This window comes from Zalophus californianus, chromosome 5 (genome assembly GCF_009762305.2).
Source record: "Zalophus californianus isolate mZalCal1 chromosome 5, mZalCal1.pri.v2, whole genome shotgun sequence".
NCBI classification, from domain to species: Eukaryota; Metazoa; Chordata; class Mammalia; order Carnivora; family Otariidae; genus Zalophus; species Zalophus californianus.
In genome coordinates this window covers 49,317,366-49,345,186 of record NC_045599.1, presented here as the reverse complement: position 1 = coordinate 49,345,186, position 27,821 = coordinate 49,317,366, and the positions used below count along the sequence as shown (strand labels likewise).

General features: G+C 34.7%; 1 protein-coding gene across 1 annotated transcript in view; it reads left to right on the top strand.

Annotated features, from left to right (window-relative positions):
* Positions 1-27,821, top strand: part of ADAMTS6 (ADAM metallopeptidase with thrombospondin type 1 motif 6) — a 295,386-nt gene that overhangs the window by 118,704 nt on the left and 148,861 nt on the right. The window contains exons 7-8 of the mRNA XM_027606633.2: positions 5,212-5,255; positions 9,427-9,532. Of these exons, the coding sequence (XP_027462434.1) occupies positions 5,212-5,255; positions 9,427-9,532 (150 nt within the window). The remainder of the gene's footprint in view (positions 1-5,211; positions 5,256-9,426; positions 9,533-27,821) is intronic.

The following is a 27,821-nucleotide window of genomic DNA, read 5'->3' as shown; positions in this document are numbered from 1 at the left end:
CTAGAGAATGTTCCATGGGCACTAGAGAAGAATGTGTATTCTGTTGCTTTGGGATGGAATGTTCTGAATATATCTGTGACGTTCATTTGGTCCAGTGTGTCATGTAAAGTCGTTATTTCCTTGTTGATCTTTTGCTTAGATGATCTGTCCATTTCAATCGGGGGTGTTAAAGTCCCCCACTATTATTGTATTGTTGTCAATGTGTTTCTTTGCTTTTGTTATTAATTGGCTTATATAATTGGCTGCTCCCATGTTAGGGGTATAGATATTTACAGTTGTTAGATCTTGTTGGATAGACCCTTTATGTAGGATATAGTGTCCTTCCTCATCTCTTATTACAGTCTTTGTTCTAAAATCTAATTTGTCTGATATAAGGATCGCCCCCCAAGCTTTCTTTTGGTGTCCATTAGCATGGTAAATGGTTTTCCACCCCTTCACTTTCAATCTGGGGGTGTCTTTGGGTCTAAAATAAGTCTCTTTCAGACAGCATATCGATGGGTCTTGGTTTTTTATCCAGTCTGATAGCCTGTGTCTTTTGATTGGGGCATTTAGCCTATTTACATTCAAGGTAACTATTGAAAGATATGAATATCTTTCAATACAATTGTAATCTGAACAATACAATAGTGCCATTGTATTGCCTGTAGGTGACTGTTACTGTATCTTGTCTGTGTTCTTTTCTGGTCTATGTTGCTTTTATGCTCTCTCTTTGCTTAGAGGACTCCTTTCAATATTTCTCGTAGGGCTGATTTCGTGTTTGCAAATTCCTTTAGTTTTTGTTTGTCCTGGAAGCTTTTTATCTCTCCTTCTATTTTCAATGACAGCCTAGCTGGATATAGTATTCTTGGCTGCATATTTTTCTCATTTAGTGCTCTGAATATATCATGCCATTCCTTTCTGGCCTGCCAGGTCTCTGTGAATACGTCTGTTGCCAATTTAATGTTTCTATCATTGTGGGTTACATATCTCTTCTCCCGAGTTGCTTTCAGGACTTTCTCTTTGTCTCTGAGACTCATAAGTTTTACTATTATATGTTGGGGTGTTGACCTATTTTTATTGATTTTGAGAGGGGTTTTCTGTGCCTCCTGGATTTTTATGCCTGTTTCCTTCCCCAAATTAAGGAAGTTCTCTGGTATATTTTGCTCCAATATACCTTCTGCCCCCCTCTCTCTTTCTTCTTCTTCTGGGATCCCAATTATTCTAATGTTGTTTCGTCTTATGGTATAGCTTCTCTCTTGAATTCTGCCCTCGTGATCCAGTAGTTTATCTCTCTTTTTCTCAGCTTCTTTATTTTCCATCATTTGGTCCTCTATATCACTAATTCTCTCTTCTGCCTCAATTATCTTAGCAGTTAGAGTCTCCATTTTTGATTGCACCTCATTAATAGCCTTTTTGATTTTGACTTGGTTAGATTTTAGTTCTTTTATTTCTCCAGAAAGGGTTTCTCTAATAACTTCCATGCTTTTTTCAAGCCAAGCTAGTATCTTTAAAATCATCATTCTGAACTCCAGTTCTGACATCTTACTAATGTGTGTATTGATTAGGTCCCTGGCAGACGGTATTGCCTCTTGTTCTTTTTGTTGAGGTGATTTTTTCCATCTTGTCATTTTGTCCAGAGGAGAATAGATGAATGAGAGAACAAAATGCTAACAGGGTAACAATGTCCCCAGAAAATATATACTAAACAAATCAGAAAAGAGCTGAAACCAGGCACCTGGTTGGCTCAGTTGGTTAAGCAACTGCCTTCGGCTCAGGTCACTGTCCTGGAGTCCCGGGATCGAGTCCTGCATCGGGCTTCCTGCTCAGCGGGGAGTCTGCCTCTCCCTCTGGCCCTCTTCCCTCTCGTGCTTTCTATCTCTCATTCTCTCTCTCTCTGAAATAAATAAATAAAATCTTTAAAAAAAAAGAAAAGAAAAGACCTGAAACCAGGGGAAAAGAAAGGGAAAGAAAGAAAAAAGAAGAAGAAGAAGAAAAAAGAAAACTATAAAACAAACAAAAACAAAACAAAACAAAACAGAATATGGTCCAATATGATCAGGCTGGTGTATAGATCAGTGGCACACACTAGATTTTGGGCGAATTTTGGTCTGTTAGAAGAAAGTGCCTCCCAAAATTTTTAACGAAAGAAAAACTTACATATGCACAGCTGTAAGGGTTAATACGATGAAGGGATGGAAGATGACTCTAAAGATGAAAATTATGAAAGATTTTATAAAAGGAATTGATAAGAAGTTGGTTGATAAAAGAAAGAAGAGGATTTAAAAAAAAAAAAAGGAGAGAATGTGGTCAGCCAGGAGACTAGAACAAAGCCATACCCTAGAGATTTAGGGTATATTTTGATCTGTTAGAAGAAACTGTATCCCAAAATTTTAAAGAGAGAACAACTTATGTATATATATATATATGTGTGTGTGTGTATATATATATATATATATATATATATATATATATATATATATACCAAAAATAAGGGTAACTACTATGAAGGGGTAGAATATGAGTGTAAAAATGAAAAATAAAAAATATCTTTTAAAAAAGGGATTGATAAAATGTTGGTTGAAAAAGGGAAAAAGAAAAATTCAAAAAAAAATTAACTTTGAAAGTCTAAAGAATCATGGTAAAAAAGCCATGAATTCTATGTACAGTATTCCTCTAGCACTGGAGTTCTGCTGTTCTCATTGATCGATAAACTTGGTCTTGGCTGGCTGTTCTTGCTGATCTTCTGGGGGAGGGGTCCGTTGCCGTGGTTCCCAAATGTCTTTGCCGGAGGCAGAATTGCCCCTCCCTTGCCGGTCAGAGGTACGTAATCTGATCGGGTTTGCTCTTGAGCTTTTGTTCCCTGCAAGCTTTCCATACAGTTTTGGAGGACGAGAGTGAAAATGGCGACCTCCCAATCTGTGCCCGGAGGTGCCGGGAACTTGGGGCCCCATTCCTCAGGGAGCCCCCAGAGATAAGCAGTCACTCCCGTTTCCCTGGTCTGTGCTTGTTGGGTCTCTGCTGGAAGAGCAGTGGCCTGACTGTGCCGCGGATCATGGTTATGGCAACCCCCGAGCTGAGAGCCCCTGCCTTTGATCCGTCTCTGCAGCCGGCTTCCCTGCTCTGATACCTGGGTGCTCTGCCACACTCAGGCACTCCCGGTCTTTCTGTGGCCCCGAGGGTCCTGAGACCACACTGTCCCAGTCAGGTTGCCACCCCTCAGTTAGCCCCTGGAGTGACGTCCCTCAGCGGAGCAGACTTCTAAAAGTTCCGATTTTGAGCTTCCTGGCTCTATCACTTGCCAGAAGCGGCCAACGTTGGCCCCCTCCCCCACCATCTATCCTCCTGAATGTCGCCTTGGATTCACTTCTCCACACGTCCTACCTTCCAGAAAGTGGTCACTTTTCTGTTCAGAGAGTTGTTGCTATTCTTTTCTTGGATCTCCTGTTGAGTTCGTAGGTGTTCAGAATGGTTTGGTCCATATCCAGCTGAATTCCTGGGACCAGAGAAAATCCAGGTCTCCCACTCTTCCACCATCTTGCTCCCCATCCTGGAGACCTTTACACCCAGGAGACAATGCACCATAACAATGTTTGGGATGGGTGAGAAGTAAGCTTTCTTTTTTGAAAGCAGAAACAGGGCAATTGTGAAAGGCAAAAGAGGAAAGGGAAGCTGGTGGCTTGCAGGTGCTTGCATTCTCAGGCAGATCAGTTTTAGGAAAAGACATATGTAGAAGGTGAGAATTTGGTTATAGATTCTGTGTAGACATTTATATCTGCATTACCCATGAAAAGTCTTTGTTTACATTGTCTTGAAGACTCCTGGGATGGGTTGTGTCTTCATAACATTGTAGTCATTATACAGCATGAGCACAAGATAAATTGATTTTGTGACACCCAGAATATATTTTCAGGTGCTTTGGTAAATATACCAAGTGCCCTCTCTATGTCTTACATTCAAGAATGTACCAGATACTGCAGTCCCATAGTTTACCAATTTCAAGACAAGGGGGAGATGAGTATGTGAATGATAGAAGAGAAAGCTATGCAAGAGGAGAAGTCCCTTTCCCCAAATGTAAAGTGTACAAGATGAAGAGTTCAAAACTCTAAAAATAGGCAAAGGGCATCTCCAGGGATTTTAATGAGTTCAACAGTACAGTGGTATGCTGGATGTGATATTTATTTTTTGAAAATACATTTTGATCTAGTGAACAAGAATGGGATTAATTATTAATCACTTCCCCCAGTAATATGGACTAACCATTATTTATATACAAAGAACTTTTACAACTTCGATTTTCCCGTAGTTTGTGAAATTTTATATTTTACCTGAAAACCTTTTCATTTCTAGCATAAAACATAGGCAAATAAAAATGGTCAGTTCTTTTAAATTTATTTTTTATTCTCACTTTAGAAATGGAATACTTTTGGTTTGAAGATTGGTTTACAAGAATATTATTAAAAATGCTTAAAATAGGTGTTCACATCAATATTGATTCAGCATTCTAAATATAATATATTTTAAAATATGCAGCATTACTTATGGACTTCATCTTTTGTATTGAGTTGTAATGCAATATAGCATTAGAGTAAGTCCAGCCAACAGTAGGAAAGCGTCTATTGAGCTATTTATTTAGTTGTTTGCAAATTCACGTAAAAATATTTGTATTTTAACTATGCTATATATCCGGTATATAAGTAGGAAAACTTTGTGATACCAATTTTATTCCCATTGCTATATTGTGCTATTTTATTTTTAAACAAGAATCTGTGATAGAGTTGAAGGAACGCCAGATAGTGCTTATAGCTCAGAAGTATAAAACACAATCTGTGGCTATAATAAAAAAAATATTCCAGCAGGTTCAAAGAGATTGGGAAGAAAAAGCCACCCATTTGCTTTTTTGCAGAAGCAGTAGCAATCTGCAGACAAGCTATTCTAGCTTCAAAACAGTATGGTAGATGGTTTTATGGAACTCACAATTATAGAAATCCACTTTAACCTTTCTTTCTTACTGGCAGGTGTCCCATTGGCTTGCAGCCAGAGGCTGTGAGTGTAGTGCAGCCGGTGTGTCCCCCAGAGTGCTGAAAATGCCCACGCTCCAGCTGGCTGCTCATAATTGTACCGATTGTGGTCTGCCAACCCAGAGCTCTAAGAAAGAAATGTGATGAATATACGAAAATATTTTACAAATTTGATCAGATTACAAATTTCATCTCTCTTTTTTCTCCTCTATAGATATGATATCTGCACTTATAAAAATAAGCCCTGTGGAACATTGGGTAAGTTTTTTATAATGGGAGGATAGTTCAGATTGTCTTTTTGGTCCAGTGGCTTTACTCTTTATCATTAATTTGGTCATTTTCCTTTCTGGCACATCTGAAATTACTCCTATAAATTGTTAAACCTGACCATGTGGATATGTCACTTACTAGGAAACAAGTAGAATGATGATTAAAAATAACTTAGAAGATGATTCTAAATCTTCAAACAATCATGATAAATCAAAAGTTACCAGTCTGTAATGTATTTTCCAAAAATACCAAGGAATTTAAGAGCAAATGAAAGCACGCAGCATCTTCAAATATCAGGCTAGGAAAGGAAAGGGGGAAACGTAGGGGGATACTTAAAAGGGAGACATTGTGTTCTTAATGTACTTTGGTGCAATTTTGTGTAGCGAGTATATCCCCATAAATTAAGATGCTGGAAATTTTCAGGACCTGAGCAACAATAAAAAAAAAATGTGAAATATTACAACCAGCAGTAGAGAGGACAGGATTATCTTTCTTGTGCCTCCCAAATATTTTTTTTTTTAAAAAGCATTTCTGCATATTCTAGAATTTAAAAAGTCACATTTTGTTGCAGAGTATAACTTCATTCTGGTTAAAAGTTAACTGCAAGTACAAATGGGGGAAATGGTAGCTTTCAAGTAGACTGAATTGTTAAGCAACTAGTTATTTTTAAGAACGGGAGATTTTTCTTCTAAGATAATTTTTTTAGTGTCATAGAGACTGATTACAGACTCAAAAGTTAAGGACCTGAAGGTGAATTTTCTAGTTTCTCTATGATAAGTCTCAATTTTCTTGTCTGTAAAGGAACAGTTATGAAATCTATTCCTATGCCCCTCATAAGAATTTTGGGAAGATCAAATTTAAGTAGAGGTGGGAGAAAATGTGTTACCCAGTTTCCTGGGGCAATTCAGAAAGTCCTCTCTGTAGAGATTAAAATTTCTCTTGATTTTTATCTGCCTTTCTATTCTTCTCCTATCCCATTTCCCTCAGGATTTAAGGCTAGAAAATAAATCCCAGTTAGCCAATGATCAGTATTTAGGGTAGAGAAATTTGCTAGTTAAAAAGCATAATGTAGAAAGAACTCTCTTTACTGAGAGATCTCACATCAAAAAGATTTAGGTTTTTAGGTTAATAAAAGCAAAACAATCCATTGGAAAGGACCCTAAAGTGGAAACTGGAAACTAACAACTGGCTTTGACTGTTTCAGTGCATTAGATTTTCCTCTTTATTTAGGTCTTTATTCCTCAATTCCTTATCTGTGAAGTAGGAGCAATATCTGCCCTTATGTAACAGGGATATTGTAACAATCACTTAAAGGAAAAATAATAGAAAGATATTTAATAAAGAAGTACTGTAAAAATGCACTGGTATTATTAAATTTGTTGTAGAAATTATACTGTTTAACTTAACCTCTCTGTTATTGTTCAATATCTGAAAGCATTTACTAAGTGCTTCATCAATTTTAAATACAATTGACACTAAGCTTCAAAGGAGGTATAAGCTAAAGCTTGTATTTTTCCATTGTATATATATATATTCTGAGGAAATACATATGTATATATCTATACACATTCTACTCTGCTTTTTGAAGGTAGATTGTTTACACTGAGATGTGTTCTTCCTTAGGACGTTAGTAATAACACTGCCTATACTTATGTTGTTATTTTTACTGAAGTAGCTTCGAGATATGCTTCTACCCAACATCTCTTTCTTTCCCAAATATGTATTCCAATTTTTATAGCTTATTAATTTCCAAAATCAATACATTAATACTTTGGTTCATGTCAATGCATTTTCAAGCTCAGGATACATTATTTTCAAATTATAAGCCATTATAAATTATCTTTTATACTATCTCATGGTGAAAACCAAATGACTGCATATGTATACATGTGTTGACCTTCATATGTGAAAAATATATTATCAGTACAGAATGGTGGTCAGGGTTTTTCTTTTTGGGTGGTCATTCTGTCAACTTTCATGTTGGTTTTTATGCTAATACTTGCATATTCTCTTGCTTAGTAACTCTGATGACCAATTGTAACATGGCTAAGTAGATTTAAGGGTGCAAACTGTGGCCATCAAACTGAGGAAATCTAAATGACCCAAATAGTAATCAAACCCCTATTAACACAATCACACATAAGAACTTTGACAGCCTCAATTTTATAGGAATATAGAAAGTTGTAGGCGTTGTGAAAATAGATTAGCTCTAAATTATTTTATTTCAGTTAGGATTTAGCTCTGAAGTTTTAACTTAGTTATTTCCCAAATATGTTCTTTCTGAAGTTGGTCTTTTAGGAGAACAACTAAGTTAATTTTATATCAGATAGAGAGGTAAATCTGTGCTTGCAAATACACCCTGGGGAGTCGTTGAAAATTCTCGGTTAAAAATATCACCACATGGTATATACCAAACAGTCACAATGACAATGAACAAAAATCTAACCCATGGAATAATATATTTTGGGAAATATAAGAAATGTTAATTTAACAATAATAATTATTCTCAGTAATTGTTTTTTAACCAAGTTTCATAAAGCTTAAAACAGAAACAGTATTCAAACAGTGTGGCTTTGTTCTTCCCATATCATGAATGATACTGAACTCAATAGCTTAGCCAGATAATCTACTGCACACTTTTTTGGTTTTCTTTCTCTCCTTATCTCTCTTTCTCCCAGGGGAATTTAGAACTAACATTTCTTAAATATTTGTGATTTACTAAAAAAATTAAGTCACCTTAGTGACTTATGCCCCAACTAGTCCCTCTTTTTACTTCCTCTTCTTCAGGTCCCAAGACTTCTAAGTAGATGGAAGGGCACAACAAGGATAACACTAGTATTTACAATAACTCAGAAACAGAAATCAACCCCTTCCCCAGCTCATGCTCCCTCCACATAAAACAGTAGGAAGAACAAACGATCTATTAGCAAATCTAGCACTGACCTCATCTCTGTTCCAGTGTGGCTGTTATGTTCATATTTTATATTAGAAGGTACAGAGAAACAATTTCTAGAGCTTTCTTATCAGTAAAAATATTAATTGAATAGCTTTTATCGTTCCAAATTAGTGTAACTGGGAAATTGTACCTAGCATGGAACATTGCTTATTGCGGTCAATAAATATTCATTGAATTGGATTCGAATCACTTTTTGTGGTTAGATAATTATTATTTGGGTAACGATAGTAGATTACTAACATACAAAATGTTTTTCCTACTTTTCCTTCAATTTCTTTTAAATAACTTTCGTTCCTATATGTGTTAAGTATAATTTGGCATCTGTTTCCTTATAACACATGACATTTTTCACACAAAAATTCTTTTTTTCTAAGTACTGTTTTTAAAGTTACGTACCAATTCACAGGGCGTGATATTCATTTGGAAGTAAATATGAAAACTTTTACAAGCTAAAATTCCCAAGGGAGGAATACCTTGAGAACGGAACATTTCATTAGAATCAGTGAATTAACACTGTAGTTTTTGCTTTATTAGTAAAGCTAATGCATTGAAGGGGGATGGGAGAGGAGATAACCACTGAATATACGAATGTCTTTCTTTCCATTAAAGTACCTAAAGAAATTGTTGCATCACTATCAGGACTTATTTCAGAAGATTAAAAAAATGCAAAACCTCCTATTTTTAACAGTTCTCCTTTTTCTCTTTTGAATCATTCATTTTTGCTTTTATAAAAAAATGTCATTTAAAAAAAACCATTTGGGATTCCCTTTTTTTGGTAACTAAAAAGTTGCTTGTATATTTTTATGAACCCACTAAACTTAAACAGATCTCTTTAGAAAAATAATGTGGATGTATTTTGCTTTTCTACAGCCTGAAGAATGTTAAAATAGAAATGCTTTCTTGAATTCCCTCTTCTGGCTCAAGTTACTAGGTGGTCCCAAGTTACCAGAAGTAAAATTTATAAATCTAACCCCTAGTCTAGACATTTTCCAGCACTGACTGCAGTTCAAAAAATATTAATGTCTAGCCGGCAAAGTGAAACTCCCCCCAGTGATTTTGCAAATGACTAGAAAGTTAACCTTTTGCCAACTGTTCCTTCTGTGCATGGAGGTTATTAAAAAGAATCCAGGCATTTATAAGTATGGGCTTTTTAAGACTGAAACACCTTGGCTTGACCCTTTGTGTCTCCTTCTGTTTATTCAGGCTTGGCCTCTGTGGCTGGAATGTGTGAGCCTGAAAGGAGCTGCAGCATTAATGAAGACATTGGCCTGGGTTCCGCTTTTACCATTGCACATGAGATTGGTCACAAGTGAGTGAGTTTAAGAAAATCAAAATAAATTTTAGAACTCCACTCTTTTGAGCAACTCGTAACTACTGTGTGGAGCGCCTGTGCTCAAACATACTTTACTGCCTTTTTGTCTGATTTCAGTAGAGAATGTTATCATTTGGGGTATTGGGATAAATCATCTTAAGAACTGGAGACTTGTTAAATAATCTTTCTGATTCAATGACCCATATTTTTAGAGTGGTGAATGAGACACACTTAAGTTTTGTTATATATATTTGAAATAATTTACCTTTAGCACGGTCTGCTCATCACACAGTTCCTCTAAGTTAAATTGTTTAAATGATCTTTCTTTTCCGCAAGTGACAGTACCTATATATTTTAAAGTTATCATTGATGCCACTACCATAAAATCTACTTTGAATTTTCACTCTTCATACAGCGGGTGAGCATACCTTTTCCAGACATAAAGTTTGTGCAATCAGTGCTATGTAACTTGTGTTTTCAGGTGTAATATGTCACTGAAATAAAAAAACAAACAAACAAACAAACAAAAACAACCAACAACAACCAAAACTGTCGCTACAAAGAGTAGTGAGATATCATTCTCATCACCTTTTAGGAGGATCTGGAGTTTTTAATATTTGTTTTAAATAAATCTGTGCCAAAAACAGTCCTATGGCTATCCCCCCACATGCACACACATAGCAATAAAATCCTTACTTTCTTTTTTTCAAGCAATGCTCACATGGAAGGAGAGAAATTTGAAAACTTTAAAAGGATCGTCAAATATTTTTAACTAAAACAAGCAACCTATTTGCAGGAACTCCTGACATTTGTATGATTTAAGTTTTACAGTCTGCTTTTGGTAGAGAAAAGGATGGGGGGAAAAAGAACAAATAAAAATGAATGTTTATTATACACTTGCCTCAGAGGTCATTCCCGAGATAAATCTGTAGCTCAGCTTGTTTTTTTTTTTTTTTTCAAAGTGGAGAGTGAAATTGAGTCAGTCTGTTGCATTATTTTGAAGATTGCGACTTAAATTTTACCAAATTAGTGTTGGTTTATGTGTAAATGCGAGTAACCAGCAAGTTTAAACCTAACTTGATTCAGACATGAGGGAAAGTCAGTATTACAGGCCTAAAAATATTGGTATTGTAGTTTTCATTGCAGTAAACAGCAAGGGAACAAAAGGGGAAAGCCCTCTTAACCAGTCAGTTTATCTTTAATGCACTTAAAAGTCTGGCTCATTAATGACTGTCATAATCTTATACAACCAGACTGAATTTAATAGGTTCTGTTAGATTCAATTAAATTGAAAGGTTAGGACAAGTAACATACAGCAGATGAATAATGTGTGTATGAGAGCACTGTTACCTCATGCAGTCAGAAGTTAGTCAATGTCAACATATGCGTTGTAAGTCTCCTTCTTGTATGTACTTAAATAGCTGAGGTAAGGGTTTATCTCTCTTTGTATCTTTTATTGAGATGAAGATTCTAACTGACCAACTCTCAGCCTTCCTAGATTTTTGGTATTGTTGTTGGCCTCTTGGGTAACTCCTTTTAATTCTTTCTAAGATGAATGGCTTGTGCCTTATATAGGCAATTATGAAAGAGAAGTAGAATATGAATTAACCTTTTAAGATTTATATGCTTTAAAGTAACTTTATTTCACAGCTAATTCTTGTTTGATAATATGACTGCTAAAAATGAGGAGAGGGGAAATCTACAAAATGCTTTATATTGAGAGCCAGAAGAAATGCTTCCATTCAAAAATGTTATTTGACAAGTGAAAAATCAGCCATCCTTCTATGTTCAGTTGATTAATATGTCCATAACTTCCATTCCCTTTCCCCAGACAACCTGGGCAGGGTATGTTTAACATATCTTTTTCAATATATCAAATTATTATTTGCTCAGTTAGGGAAAAATCTCTTTTATGAATGAAGGTCCCTTTACTTGTTTTTACAATCTTAGGGTTTAGCTTTAAGAAACTTAGCAAGTCAGTTCTGGCACAACTCATGGCATCCCTAAAATTCTGTGTTCCCTATTCTTCCTGAGACAAAGTAACAGCCATGGTAAATATATCAAGTACAGTTTTCAGTTAAAGTATATTGAAGTTTTATAACTTGTATCATTTAGTAGGATGGATGTTAAGTGATGTGATGTTATCTTTAGATTTATCACAATGAGGAATATTTGACTCTGAGTTACTGAGAAGTGCCCCCACTGAATCACTAGACCATTGGAAGATTTTCTAGTATTCTTTACAGTGTGTAGAGTATGGTTTTGCACCCACTGTATACTTGTGTAGGGATGGATATACTATCTATTTTGAACAGCTATGGGGTAACTTTTTTATTTTTTCTTTTGCTAGGCCTTAGTGACCATTTTTTTTCTGGTGACTCGTATGGGGATCAAATTAGTGACCACTTTTATTTCTCTTTGTAAAAACAAGAAATTAATTTTCTTATAAAATAAAAGATTGGGGGTTTATGCTATATTTAAATAACATGTCTAGCTTTAATGTAGTTATAAGCCATAGGCAATTAATGAAACCTTATAGAAAATAATGCTTATTGAAAGATCTTTTAATTTTAATTATATAGTTGCTATAGGTTTCAGCAGTGGAAAAAATATGTTGAAAAATTCAACTTGACTTCTTGTATATTGAGAAAACTAATGTTTCCATACTGTACAAAAATAATCTTTTTTTAAAGATTTTATTTATTTATTTGACAGAGAGAGAGAGACAGCGAGAGAGGGAACACAAGCAGGGGGAGCGGGAGAGGGAGAAGCAGGCTTCCTGCAGAGCAGGGAGCCCAATGCGGGGCTCGATCCCAGGACCCCGGGATCATGACCTGAGCCGAAGGCAGACGCTTAACGATTGAGCCACCCAGGTGCCCCCAAAAAGAAATAATCTTAAAAAGACATCTTAAAAGTATTTATAATTTTTAGGGATGCATATTGAAGTATGCAGGACTGAAATGACAGGATGTTTGAGATTTGCTTTTAAAAGAAAGTGAAGAACAGAGAAAGATACAGCAAGAATAGCAACATCTTGAATTTTATTATCTTGATAGTGTATGGATGGGAGTCCATTATGCTACTCTCACTACTATTGTATACGTCCGATACTTCTGCACAAAAACGAATAGGTCCTAAGATCATAAATCTTTTAGTTGACTTAGCTCATTTAATATTTAATCATGATTTAGTGAACTATAACTGATTTTGACAAAATTTATGGAAATGTTAAATGTTTTAGTGAAAGCTGCAAGTATACATTGGTCTTGCTTTTGGAAATCAGTGTCAATGTTTGGTCTTTCCAGTAGGGATACAAATGATTGGTTAGGAGTTTTTTTTGTTTTTTTTTTTAAAGGAGATATGTGGCAGGCTTCAGGATAAAATTGTAGATTAGGTTACTTGTATTAGGAAGCTCTTATTACTATTTTCTTTAATCCAAACTTCCTTTCTCTTGCTACAAATACCTAGGTGTCTCGAAATGTTTGATCAGGGCTGTACTTTCATAACAGAGGGCTAATAATTAATACACTAAGGGAATTTTAGGATTTGGAACTAGTATTTGAGACTCTATTTGGGACGTTAATGCCTTTGTCTAGTTTTGGTATCAAAATAATGTTAGTCTTATAAAATGAGTTAAGAAGTATTCTGTGTGTTCTGGAAGAGTTTGCTTTCCCTTGAGTACATTTTAAAAGATCATTTAAGTATAATTTACATACAATAAAGATGCATACATTTTTGTGTGTACTTCAATGAATTACGGCAAATGTATATAACCATTTAACCACCACCACAGTTAAGATGTCAGCATTTTCATTACCTGAAAAAGTCCCCTTTTTCCCTTTTTACAGTCAATCTCCAATCTCCTCCCCTTTTCCCTGGGCCCAGATGGCCACAGATCTACTTCCTATCACTATAGATTAGACTTGTCTTTTCTATAGTTCAATTTAAGTCAACTTATATAGAGGGTACTTTTTGTATCTAGTTTCTTTCCCTTGGCACAATGCTTTTGAGATTCACCCATGTTGTTGTGTGTATCTGTAGCTTTTATGTATTTTTTTTGTTCTGAATAGTATTCCTTATCAATAGCAATAGCAGATACCACATTTTAGTTTTTTTCTAGTTTGGAGCTGTTATAATGAATAGGACTGCTATGAACATCCATGTACAAGTATTTGTTTGGACATATACTTTCATTTCTCTTGGGTGGTACTGCTGGTATTATGGTATGTGTTAGGTTCACTTTACCATGAACTGTTTTTCATAGTGGCTAGATACCATTTTGCATTCCCACTAGCAATCTATCAGAGTCGATTGCTTCAAGATCCTTGCCAACATTTGTTTGTGTCTTTTTTATTTTAGCCATTATTATACATTTTAGTGGCATCTCATTGTAATTTTAATTAATCATCTATTTTCTGATAAATAATGTTAGTGATGAGCATCTTTTCATAGGCTTATTTGTCATTCATTATCTTCTTTGAATGTCTATTCAAAATCTTTTTCCCATTTTTTTTTTCAAACTGAGGTGTCTCTTCTTATTGAGTTGCAAGAGTTCTCAGTATATCCTGGGTAAAAAAGTCTTTGTCATATATACATAAGGTGAATATTTTCTCCAAGTCTATTGTTTGCCATTCATTTTTTAATGTTTTTTTTTAAAAAAAACAATTTAAAAATTTTAATGAAGTGTAATTTAAAATTTTTCTTGTATGGATTGTGTTTTTTGTGTGTGTCCTAAAATGTCTTTGCCCACTTCAAAATTGTGAAAATTTTCTTCTATATTTTTGTCTAGAAGTCACATACTTTGAGCTTTTATATTAAGATCTATGATCTATTCTGAGTTAATTTTTAACTTTTTTTTTTTAAGGATTTTATTTATTTATTTGACAGAGACACAGTGAGAGAGGGAACACAAGCAGGGGGAGTGGGAGAGGGAGAAGCAGGCTTCCCGCGGAGCAGGGAGCCCGATGTGGGCCTCGATCCCAGGACCCTGAGATCACGACCCGAGCCAAAGGCAGATGCTCAATGACTGAGCCTCCCAGGCACCCCCTGAGTTAATTTTTTTGTATAGTATGAAGTAAAGGTTGAGGTTCTTTTCCTGTCACAAGTATCTAGTTTTTTAGCATGATTTGTTAAAAAAATTGGTTGTAGTTTTCTTTTTTATTGTTTTTTTGGTTGTAGTTTTCTTATATTGTGTCTCTTTTTTTTTTAGTTTTTATTTTTTTAGAGAGAGAGAAAAAGCATGAGTGGGGTATGGGAGGGGGCAGAGGGAGAAGGAGGGAGAGAATCTAAATCAAGCTCTATGCCCAGTCCAGCCCCCATGTGGGGATCGATCTCACGATTCTGAGATCATGACCTGAGCCAAAAATCAAGAGTCGTATGCGCAACTGACTGAGCCACCCAAGTGCCTCTAATGTATTTCTTGAGTTTTGGTATCAGAATATAGTCATATAAATTGATTTAGGAACTGTTCTATTTTCTGGAAGAGTTTGTATACATAAGGTTGATGGTATTTCTTCCTTAAATGTTTGATAGAATTCACCAATGAAGCCATCTGAGCCTGGAATTTTCTTTATGGAAAGATTGTTGATTAATAATTTAGTTTTTATATTAAATATAGGATAGCCCATTATTTAAATCTTTTGAGTTTTTTTGTTAATTATGTCTTTCAAAGTATTTAGACTATTTCAACTAAATTGTCAAATTTATTATAATATTCTCTTATTGTCTTTTTTAATGTCTTAAATAATGATATTCGACCATTCATTCTTGATATTTGTAATTTGTGTTTTCTCCTTTTTTCTTTTTTTCCAGCTTTATTGAGATATAATTGACATATAACATTGTATAAGTTTAAGGTGTACAACGTGATGATTTGATACACGTATATATTGCGAAATGATTACCATGATAAGGTTAGTTAACACATCCATCACATCATATAATTACCTTTTTTGTGTGTGTGTGGTGAGAACATTCAAGATCCACTCTCTTAGCAACGTTCAAGTATATAATACAGTATTATTAACTATAGTCACATTACATGAGACCTTCAGAACTTATTCATTGTATAACTGGAAGTTTGTACACTTTGAATATCTCCCCATTTCCTTCACACCCTAGTCCCTGACAACCACTAGTCTACTCACTGTTTCTAGGAGTTCAGCTTTTTTTAGATGACACGTAAGTGATATCACACAGTATTTGTCTTTGATCTTACTTTTTTCATTTCATGCCCTCAAGGTTCATCCTCACTGAAACAAATGGCAGGATTTTCTGCCTTTTTATGACTGAATAGTATTCGAGAGAGAGAGAAAGAGAGTGTGTGTGTGTATTTATATATCACATTTTCTTTATCCCTTTATCCGTTGATGGACATTTAAGTTGTTTCTAAATTGTGACTATTATGAATAATTCTCCAATGAACATGAGGGTGCAGATATCTATTTGAGATAGTCATTTCATTTCCTTTGGCTGTATAACCAGAAGTGGGATTTCTGGATCATATGGTAGTTCTACTGTTACTTTTTTGAGGAACCTCCATACTGTTTTCCATAGTGACTGTACCAATTTACATTCCCATCAACAAGGGTTCCCTTTTCTCCACATTCTTGCTGGCATTTGTAATCTATTGTTTTTTATATTCACCATTCTGATAGGTGTGACGTGATATCTCATTGTGCTTTTGATTTGCATTTCCCAGATGATTGGTGATGCTGAAAACCCTTTTCCCCTATATTTTCTTCCAGGAATTTTATGGTTTCTGGTCTTACACTTAAATCTTTAACTCATTTTGAGTTAGTTCTTAGGAGTTGTGTAAGATACGGGTCCAATTTCATATTTTTTGCAGGCCAGTTTTCCCATCACCATTTATTGAAGAGACTATCTTTTTCACATTGAGTATTATTGGCACCCCTTTAAAATGTTAGTTGACCGTGTGTGTGTGTGTGTGTGTGTGTGTGTGTGTGTGTGTGTGTGTCTTTTTGGGTTTCCTGTTCTGTTCCATTGCCTCCAGTTTTGTGATACCACTGGCTTTGTTGTTTTTCAAGATTGCTTTGGCAATCTTATGTCTTTTGTCATTTCATACAAATTTTAGGATTTCTGTGAAAAATGTCATTGGAATTTTGATAGGACTTGTATTGAACCTATAGATGGTTTTGGGTAGTTTGAACATTTTAACGATATTAACTCTTCCTATCCATTAACAAGAGATATCTTCAAATTTATTTGTCTTCTTCAATTTCTTTTATCAATTTCTTATTGTCTTTAGTATACAGGTCTTTTGCCTCTTTGATTAAATGTATTTCTTTTTTAAAAAATTTAATTAGGGGCACCTGGGTGCCTCAGTCAGTTAAGTGTCTGTCTTCGACTCAGGTCATGATCCCGGGGTCCTGGGATTGAGCCCTGCATTGGGCTTCCTGCTCAGTGGGGAGCCTCCTTCTCCCTTTCCCTCTCCCTCTGCCACTCTCCCAGCTTGTGCTCTCTTGCTCTCTGTCAAATAAATAAATAAATAAAAATCTTGAAAAAAGGTAATTAAATGAATTTTATTTAAAATTCATATTTCAAATATTTAAAATATAAAAATTAATTCATTTAATTGCATTTTTTAAAAGTAAGCTGTACACCGAATGTAGGGCTTGAACTCAGGACCCCAAGGTCAAGAGTCACACACTCTACTGACTCAGCCAGCCAGATGCTCCTGATTAAGTTTATTTCTAATGATTTTATTTCTAATGATTTTATAGTTTTTGATGCTACTGTATATGGTATAATTTTATTTCTTTTTCAGATTGTTCATAGTTCTGTATATAGAAACACAACTGATTTTTGTATGTTGACTTTTGTAGTCTGCACTTTACTGAATTTATTTATTAGTTCTAACCATTTTTTGGTGGAGTCTCTGAGCAGAGATAATTTTACTTCTTCCTTTCTGATTGAATGCATTTCATTTTTTGTTATTGTTGTTGCCTGATTGGTCTGGCTAGGACTTACTATGTTGACTAGGAGAGGTGGAAGTATGGAGGATACTCTTGATTAGATACTCTTCCTGATCTTAGAGGAAAAGCTTAAAAGTTCACCATTGATTATAATATAGCTGTGGGCGGTCATATATGGCTTTTATGATGTCGAGGTTTGTTGCCTCTATACACCCACGTTGTTGAGAGTTTTTAAAATGAAGGGACGTTGAATTTTGTTAAATCTTTTTTCATTATCTACTGAGATCCACATATGATTTTTATTTTTCATTCTATTAATGTGATGTATCACACTTACTGATTTGCATGTGTTGAGCCATCCTTGCATCTCAGGGATGAATCCTACTTGATCATGGTGTGTGATCATCTTAATGTATTGTTAAACTCGTTTCTCTATTATTTTGTTGAAAATTTTTGTATCTATATTCATCAGGGATATTGGCCTATAGTTTTCTTGTCTTGAATGTATTCTGGCTTTGCTATCAGGGCAATGCTGGTTCCTTGTAAAAGACTTGGGGGTATTTGTTTCTTTTCGGTTTTTTGGAAGAGTTTAAGAAGGATTAGCATTAATTCTTTAACTGTTCAGTAGAATTCACCACCGAATTTATCTGTCCCTGGGTTTTTCTTCTTTGGGAGGTTTATAGTTACTGATCAATCTCCTTACTTGTTAATGATCTGTTCAGAATTTCTATTTCTTCATGATTCAGTCTTAGTGGGTTATGTTTCTGGGAATTTTTCCTTTTCTTCTGTCTTATTTAATTTGTTAATGTATCATTGTTTGTAATTGTCCCTTATGATTTTTGTATTTCTGGGGTATCAGTTGTAATGTCTTTACTTTCATTTCTGACTATATTTATTTAAATTTTTTTTTCGAGTTACTCTAAGTTTTGTCAGTTTGGCTTATCTTTTCAAAAAAGCACCTCTTGATTTCATTGGTCTTTTCTATTGATTTTCTATTCTCTCACTCATTTCTTTTCTGATCTTTGTTATTTTTTCCTACAAAATTTGGCCTTATTTTGTTCCTTTTTTTTCTAGTTCTTTAAGGCATAAAATCAGATTATTTATTTGAGATCTTTCTTTTTTTGTAACATCAGCATTGATCACTATACTGTTCCCTCTTAGAATTGCTTTTGCTAGTATCCTAAGTTTGGTATGTTGTTTTTCCATTTACGTTTGTCTCAAAGTAGTTTTTTATTACATTTTTATTCCTTCTTTGACCCATTGATTGTTCAGCAATGTGTTGTTTAATTTCCCTGTTTTTGTGAATTTTCCTGCTTTTTTCCTGTTGATTCTTAGTATCATACTACTGTGGTGATAAGAGTCTTGGAATGATTTCAGTATTTTAAAAAAAATTTTAGGGCATACAGTTATTATTATAAATATAATCCATACTCATTTTACAAATGTTTATCTTTGTGCCAAGTGTAGAATTCAAAAATATCAACACCCAGCAATCCCATCATAACTGAAATTCAGATTGTTCTATTCCATCCATTGTGGGGTTTTTTTGTTAATGGTATGGGCATACTAGTATGCCCATGTACTGTATATGCATTATTATTTTTTATTAAGTTCTTAATTTTAATTCCAGTATAGTTAACATACAGTGTTATATTATTTTTAGGTGACAATATAGTGATTTAGCAATTCTATACATTACTCAGTGCTCATCATGATAAGTGTACTCTTTAATCCCCTTCACCTATTTCACCCATCCCCCACCCACCTCCCTTCTGGTAACCATCAGTTGTTCTCTATAGTTAAGAGTCTATTTCTTGGTTTTTCTCTCTCTCTTTTTTTCCTTTGCTTGTTTATTTTGTTTTTTAAATTTCACATATGAGTGAAATCATATGGTATTTGTCTTTCTCTGACTAATTTACTTTGCTTAGCATTATACTCTCTAGCTCCATCCATGTTGTTACTCTCTAGCTCCATCCATGTTGTTGCAAATGGCAAGATTTCATTCTTTTTTATGGCTAAATAATATTCCATTGTGTGGGTATGTATATATACACACACACACAGAATAGAATATTATTTATATATAACATCCTTATCTATTCATCTGTTGATGGACACTGGGGTGCTTCCATAATTTGGCTATTGTAAATTCAATATTTTTAAATTTGTTAAAACTTGTGTTGTGATCTATTGTGTGATTTATCCTGGTAAATGTTTTGTGGGTGCTTGAGAAGAATGTGTATTCTGCAAATGTTGGATGGAAAGATCTATATAGTGTCTAAAGTGTAGCTCCAGTCAGATGTTTCTTCATTTTCTGTCTGAGTGATGTATTGTTGAAAGTGGGGTATTAGAATCCCCAACAATTATTATATTGTGTTTATGTCTTGTTTTAGTTCTGTTTGTCTTTGTTTTACATATTTTAGGAATCCAATGTTGGGTGTGTACATATTTATAATTGTTATATCCTCTTTATAAATTGACCCCTTTAAGATTATATATGAATTACTTTGTCTCCTATTACAGCTTTTGAGTTAAAGGCTGTTTTGTCTGGTATAAGTATAGCTATCTCTCTTCTCTCTTGGTTTCCATTTGCATGGAATATCTTTTTCCATCTCTTCACTTTGCACCTATAGGCAGTGAATAGGTCAGTCTTATTTTTTTATCCATTTTGCCACTCCATGTTTTTTGATTAGAGAATTTACTCCATTTACATTTAAAGTAATTATGGATATCTGAGGACTTAGTAATGCCATCTTATTATTTGCTGGCTCTTTTGTAATCCCTTTGTTCCTTTCTTTCTTGCTGTCTTTGTGAATGTATAATTTTCTGTGGTGGTTTGTTTTGATTCTCTTCTATTTATCTTTTGTGAATCTACAGTAGGTTTTTGCTTTGTGATTACCATTACCTTTACATAAACCATATTATAGATATAACAGTTTGTTGTAAGATAATAACAGCTTAACTTCCATTACATACAAAAACTGTCCTTTAATAATTTTCCTACCATATTTTACATCACAATTTACATATTTTGTATGGCATATCAATTAAAATTATTGTAGCTCTTGTCATTTTTATACTTATATTTTGTTCTTTAACCTTTATATTAGAGTTAACATGCCATCCTATAATACTGTAATATTCTGAATTTATCTATATACTTTACCAGTGTGTTTTATATTTTCATTGTGTTCTCATGTTACTTACCAGCATCCTGTCATTTCAGTTTGAAACACTCCTTTAAGCATTTCTTGAAAAGCAGGTCTAGTGATGATGAACTATTTCATCTTTTTTAGGCCTAGAAATTTTTTATTACTCCTTCATTTCTGAAGGACAGCTTTGCCAAGTTAAATGTTCCTGGTTGGCAGTTTTTTTTTTTTCTTTCAGCACTTTAAGCATATCCCAATCTCTCTTGGTTGCAAGGTTTCTCCTGAGAAATCTGCTGATAATCTATGGGGGTTCCCTCGTTGACGAATTTTTTTCTTACTGCTTTTTTTTTTAAGATTTTATTATATTTATTTATTTTAGGGAGAGAGAGTGAGTGTGAGCCAGGGAAGGGGCAGAGGGAGAGAGAGAGGGGCAGAGAATCAGAAGCAGACTCCACGATGAGCAAACCCATAAGATCGTGACCTGAGCCAAAATCATGAGTCAGACACTCTACCAACTGAGCCACCCAGGCTCCCCTTCTTAAAGTTCTCTCTTTGAGGGGCGCCTGGGTGGCTCAGTTGTTAAACGTCTGCCTTCGGCTCAGGTCATGATTCCAGTGTCCTGGGATCGAGCCCTACATCAGGCTCCCCGCTCCGCAGGAAGCCTGCTTCTCCCTCTCCCTCTCCCACTCCCCCTGCTTATGTTCCTCCTCTCGCTTTGTCTCTCTCTATCAAATAAATAAATAAAATCTTAAAAAAAAAAGTTCTCTCTTTGTCTTTGATTTTAGACTGTTTTATTTTAATTTTTCTCAGAGTAAATATTTTTCAGTTGAAACTACTTGGGCACTTAAGAGTGTCATGAACTTGGATGTCCAATCTCTCCCCAGATTTGGGAAGTCCTCAGCCATTATTTCTGTAAATAAGCTTTCTGCCCTTTTCTTCCAGTTATCTCTTTTTGGGACTCCAATAACATATAGGTAGTTTCTTTTAATAGTATTCTGTTATTCATATAGGCTTTCTTCACTCTTTTTCTTTTTCTTTTTTCTTTTTTTTTTTTGCTTTTCTGATGAGATTTCAGTGGACTTTTCTTTGAATTCACTGGTTCTTCTGCTTTGTTCAGTCTGTTATTGAATTTCTCTATTGAATTCTTTAGTCATTGTGTTCTTTAGCTCCAGGATTTTTTGTTTGTTTGTTTTTTAATTCTATTTGTTGTTGAACTTCTCATTTTGTTCATGAATTGTTTGTCTAATTCTTTTTTTTAAAAGATTTTATTTGACAGAGACAGAGATAGTGAGAGCAGGAACACAAGCAGCGGGAGTGGGAGTGGGAGAATCAGGCTTCCCCGCAAGGAAGGGAGCCCAATATGGGACTCAGTCCCAGGACCCTGGGATCATGACCTGAGCTGAAGGCAGACGCTTAACGACTGAGCCACCCAGGCGCCCTATTCTAATTTCATTTAGTTATCTATCTGTGTTTTCCTACAGTTCACTGAATTTCTTTAAAAAATTATTGAGTTTTTTGTCATACAGTTCATAGATCTCTATTTCTTTAGGGTTAGTTATTAGAGCTTATTAGTATCCTTTGATTGTAGAAATTTACTTGATTCCTTGTGATCTTTGTATCTTTGCATTGGTATCTGTGAGTTCGAGGAAGCCATTTTCTCTTCCAGTCTTTCACAGACAGCTGTGTTGTGGAGCTGCTGATGTGCTTTCTTGCTGGGGCTGCCTGTCATATGTGCTGCATGGCTGCCTGACATCACTGTCCAGGCTTCCTGGTCAAGCAGTGCTGGAGGCTGTGCTTAGCAGTAGTCAGATCCTGTGACTCACTTACTTGTGTGGGTGGGTCTCTAGAATGTGTCCATGGCTGGGACAGGCCAATTGGTGGAGACCCAAACCTAACAGAACTATTGATCAAGTTGCCTGGCCAGAAGAGGCCACTGGCCCAGATGTGCACTTCCCTTGAGCCACCTGGTTGGGATCTCTGCTAAGGTGCCACCTCTGTCTAGCAGGAATGTGAAGTGCTAATTGCTATAAGCTTGTGTCCTTTCTCTCTCTGTCTTTAGCTCGTTCCCCTAGTGATCCCTATGACACAACTAAGTGGTCCTCCTGGTAAATGTCCTGGAATGCTGGGGGAACTGGATGCCATGTTGGACTCTCTTTTTTCCACTGGAGAAACTGTAGGCTCAGGGGGACCCACTTGGTGCAGTGCTGCATAGGCCTGAGAGAAGGATGATATAGTCAAAGTAAAACTGTTCCTCTTACCACTCTAATGTAGTTTTTCTTATTTTTGTTATTGTTGTTGTTTAAGGGGGTGCGTCTGCCTCACCCCTGAGTTCTGAAATCTTCACAAAGGTGTCTGGCTTATGGATATTTGCTAGTTGCTTTTTCTGTAAAGGGGACTAAAGTCAGGAATTACCTATTTTGCCATCTTGCCGACGTCACTTCTTTTTTTCTTGATCAATATAGCTTTAGGTTTTTAAATTCTATTGTTTTCTTTAAAAAATTTTTTTATTTCATTGATTTTATCTATTGCATGCTCATTTAAAAATTTTATTGTTCTGCTCTTTATTTTTTTCCTTTCTTATGCTTACTTTAGGTTTAATTTCCTATTTTTTTTTTTATCCTTTTAAAGGAGAAGCTTAGTTCGTTTATTTTACATCTCCCATCTTTCATAAGACCTAAAGTTATAAATTTCTTTGTGGGCTCTTTTTTAGTAGCATATGACATTTCATTATTGTGCATTTCCATTTTCATTTAATTAACACTGTATTTTTTTGTGATTCTTCTTGGATTGTAGTCAAATAATATATACCATTACTTTGATTCTTCTAATTGAAACCTGCTTTACAATCCATTATATTTTCTATCTTGGTGAATGTGTCTTGCATCCTTGAAAAGAAAGCGTTATTTGTTGTTGGGTGGGATGTTCTAGCATTTTCAATTAGATCCATTTGTTTGATAGTGTTGTTTAAGTCTCCTATATTCTAACAGCTTTTCTTTATAGTTGATCTATCCATTTTTAATAGAGAAATTTGAAATCTCAACCAATGTACAGATTTGTCCATTTCTCCTTTCATTGCTCAGTTTTACTTCATACATTTTGAAACTTTATAATTACATGCATTCACAATTAGAATATATCTTCTTGATTAGTTGATTCTTTACCATTATAAAATATCTCTTTTTATCCTTGTTAACATTACTTTTCTGAAATCTACTTTGTGTCATTAATATAGTGATCCTAGCTTTCATCTTATTGTTTCATGGTCTATCTTTTTTTAATTCTTTTACTATGAGTTTACTTCTGTCTATATTTAAAGAGGATTTCTTTTGGACAACTTGTAGTTGGGTTTTGCTTTGTTAATCCAGTTTAACTATTTCCACTTTTTAATTGTATTTTTTTTGTTCATTTACATTTAATGTAATTAGTGGTTTTTGGTCATTAATCTAGCACTTGTTGTCTAGTTTTTCCTGTTTTTGTTTGAATTTTCTCTTAATTACTTTAAAATATGCCATTTTATCCTCACTATTGGCTTTTTAACTGTACCTCCTTTATCTACCTATCTATCTCTCTATTGTGGTTGCCTTATAGTTTACAATGTGGATCTTTAATTTATCAGTTTATATCCAAATAAAATTTTTGCACTTCATTTGTCCCATAAGATATAATTCATTTTCCTCCTCCCATCCTTTGGTTATTGTTGTCATATATTTTGATTCTTCATATGTTATAAATCCTAGAAGTCCTTGTTATTATTTTTGCTTTAGACAGTTAACTTTTTTTAGAAAAATTAAAAAATGAGAATATATTTTATACTTACATACATATTTTATACCGTTTCTGGTTCTTTTTTTGTTCTTTCATGTAAATCCATATTTTCATCTATTATGTTCCTTCTCCCTGAAAACCTCCCATTAGTATTTCTTTTTTTTTTAAGATTTTATTTATTTGACAGAGAGAGACACAGTGAGAGAGGGAACACAAGCAGGAGGAGTGGGAGAGGGAAAAGCAGGCCTCCCGCAGAGCAGGGAGCCTGATGCGGGGCTCGATCCCAGGACCCTGGGATCATGACCCGAGCTGAAGGCAGACACTTAACGACTGAGCCACCCAGGCGCCCCCCATTAGTATTTCTTAAAGCGTAGTTTTCCTGGCAACTTATTCTCTGAACTTTTATTTGTCTGAAAATTTTTTATTTTACTTTCACTTTTAAAGGATATTTTCATTGGATTAAAATTCTCCATTGGCAATTTTTTTTGAGCAAAAGCATCTGAAATATAAAGGAACATAATGCATCATGATGACTACATGGAGCTTAATGATGCTTGATGGTGAAATGCCTAAACAAGATGTTGTGAGATGAAACTGGTGAGATAAATAAGAAGTAGATGATATAGGGCCTTATGTATGTAATAAAGAGCTTGCATGTTATCTCTTAGGACAGTGGAAAGTCACTGAGTAATTTTTAATAGAGATGGTATGGTCAGATTTTCATTTTAGATTAGGTCACTCTAGACACTGCATGAGATTTGGCTTTCACAGAGGAGAACATGCTGCTGCAGTTGTCTAAATTAGTACTACTAATATTATTTTAGAGGGTCATTGTCATGTTCCAGAAGTATAAGCACAGTGAATGCACACAATAATAAATATTTTCTCCATTATACAGATGAATTAAATGAGACAAAGAAATTAAATGGTTAAGCTTGGGTTGAAGACAAACCCTCTGGCTCTAGGATGGTTTCTAAACATTCCTGATTTACAGGCTAGAGATTATGAGGGTTGGAAATAGGGTGGTGGCATTTGGATAGATTAAAGATATATAGTTATTTTTTTAAAGATTTTATTTATTTATCAGAGAGAGAAGCAAGGAGCCTGATACGGGACTCCATCCCAGGACCCTGGGATCATGACCTGAGCCGAAGGCAGACGCTTAACTGACTGAGCCACGCAGGCACTGCAGATTAAAGATATGTTGAAGAGATAAAATTAGCAGGGTTTGATGCTTGATTGAATAGGAGTGATGAGGGAGGGAAAATTAAAGATTACTCTCATCTTTCAGCCTTAGTGAGACACGTCAGTACCACCTGCTGAAATAAACGTGGAACCAGTTTAATTGAAGGAGTAATGAATTATTTTTATGTTAGGTTAAGCCTGGAAGACATCCAGGTGGAAATGTACAGAGGGCAATTAGATGTACAAGTCTAAAATCAATGAGATAGGTGATCTAAATATATAAATTTGGATCTCATCCATAAAGGTAAGGTCCTAGAGAACTGGCATAAAGTGAAAAGAGCAGAAGGACCAGAACTGCATAAATAATACCTAGTAATCATTTAAAATTTAAGCTTTGGTAGTGCTATTTAGACAGGATGAAAATGTAAATATATTTAAGACAGTTAGGAATTCTCTACTCTTTTAACACCTGTCTCCTTGAGAGTAAGGACCATTACTTACTCATTTTTGTGTTTCCCGTGTCTACTATATACTCAGTCTTTATCTGTGGAAAAAAGGCTCTTTAAATACTAAATCCAAAAGGAATGGAAACCTCACAATTTATCTCTGCATACTTAGTCTTTTGCATTAATATCATATTTAACTTTTTTGTGTATGTGTGTGTTTACACTTCATTGGTATCTTTTTTCACTGAAATATAGTTTATACAATGTTACTTTGGTTTCAGGGGCACAACATAGTGATTTGACAAGTCTACATTATGCTGTGCTCACCACAAGGGTAGCTACTATCTGTCACCGTACAATGCTATTACTATACCATTGATTACATTTCCTATGCTGTACTTTTGATCCTTGTGACTTATCTTTTCCATTACTGGAAACCTTTATCTCCCTCCCCCTTTCATTCAATTTGCCCCCTAACCCCCAACTCCCTCCAGTCTAGCAACTATCAGTTTGTTCTCTGTATTTAACATCACACTTAACTTTTGATGCTACTGTGAATATTGAATTCTGAACTAATATAGAAAATATCTTTATATTACATTATATTACATTAATATAATAAAACATATAATCTTTTTTAAACACTTGGGGAATTGATAAAGTAATTATTGAATTATTTAATTTTTATAGCAATATTCCTTTTTGTGTGACATCAAGCATGAGAAATGTCTGTGATTTAAGCATTAGGTATAATAAATTTAGAAGTGCCTAATTTAATTTTGCAATCAAATTTTGAACACGATGTTTGAGTGTATGTCTAGGTATGTGTGGAATAGACTAGTAGGTTATGTAATGTCTGCAGTTGGGGAAAAACTCTATAATTACTTTTTAACTCAGTACTTCCTAATACTTGAGTAGATTGTTTCAATTTTTGTTTGATATTTGTGTTAAGCATTAAAACATAATAATTCCTTTACTTACACTATAAATATGTAATACATATTTATGTATTTAGCTTTAAATATAATACACATTCTCTTTATTGTGGTGGTTTGGAATGGAACCTGCAATATATCTGAAGTATGCTTGTATATGAAAAACAGCTCGCTGGGATTTTGAGTGAGATTTAATGAATTTAGAAATTAAGTTGGGAAGAATTGACATCTTCAGTATTCAGTGTCAGTATTCAGTATCAACAATGTTGAGTCTTTCATTCCATGAACACAGAATATCTCTCCATATATTTGCATCTTTGCTTTCTCTCATCACATTTTGTCGTTTTCTGTATATGGATCCTGTACATATTTTCTTAGATACATAGCTAGATATTTTTTTTTTTTTGGTACTACTGTAAATGGTATTGTATTTTAAACTTCCAATTACAATTGTTCTTTTGTAGGGACGCCTGGGTGGTTCAGATGGTTAGGTGTCTGACTCTTGATTTCAGCTCAGGTCATGATCTCATGGTCATGAGATTGAGCCCCGTATCAGGCTCCTGCTCAGCATGCAGTCTACTTGAGATTCTCTCTCTCCCTCTTCCTCTGTCTGCCCCCCCACTTGCTTGCTAGCTCTCTCTCAAAATAAACAAAATCTTTAAAAAAAAAGAGGTTTACAATTGTTCTTTGATAGTATATTGAGAAGCAATTGACTTTTGTACACTCAATCTCACATTCTGTGACTTTGCTATACTTTTGGATTCATTCCAGGAGGTTTTTTGTCTATTTGGAATTTTGGACAGACAACCTGTCTATCTGTAACAAAGACAATTTTATTTCTTTCTCTCCAATCTTTATATCTTTTTGTTCAT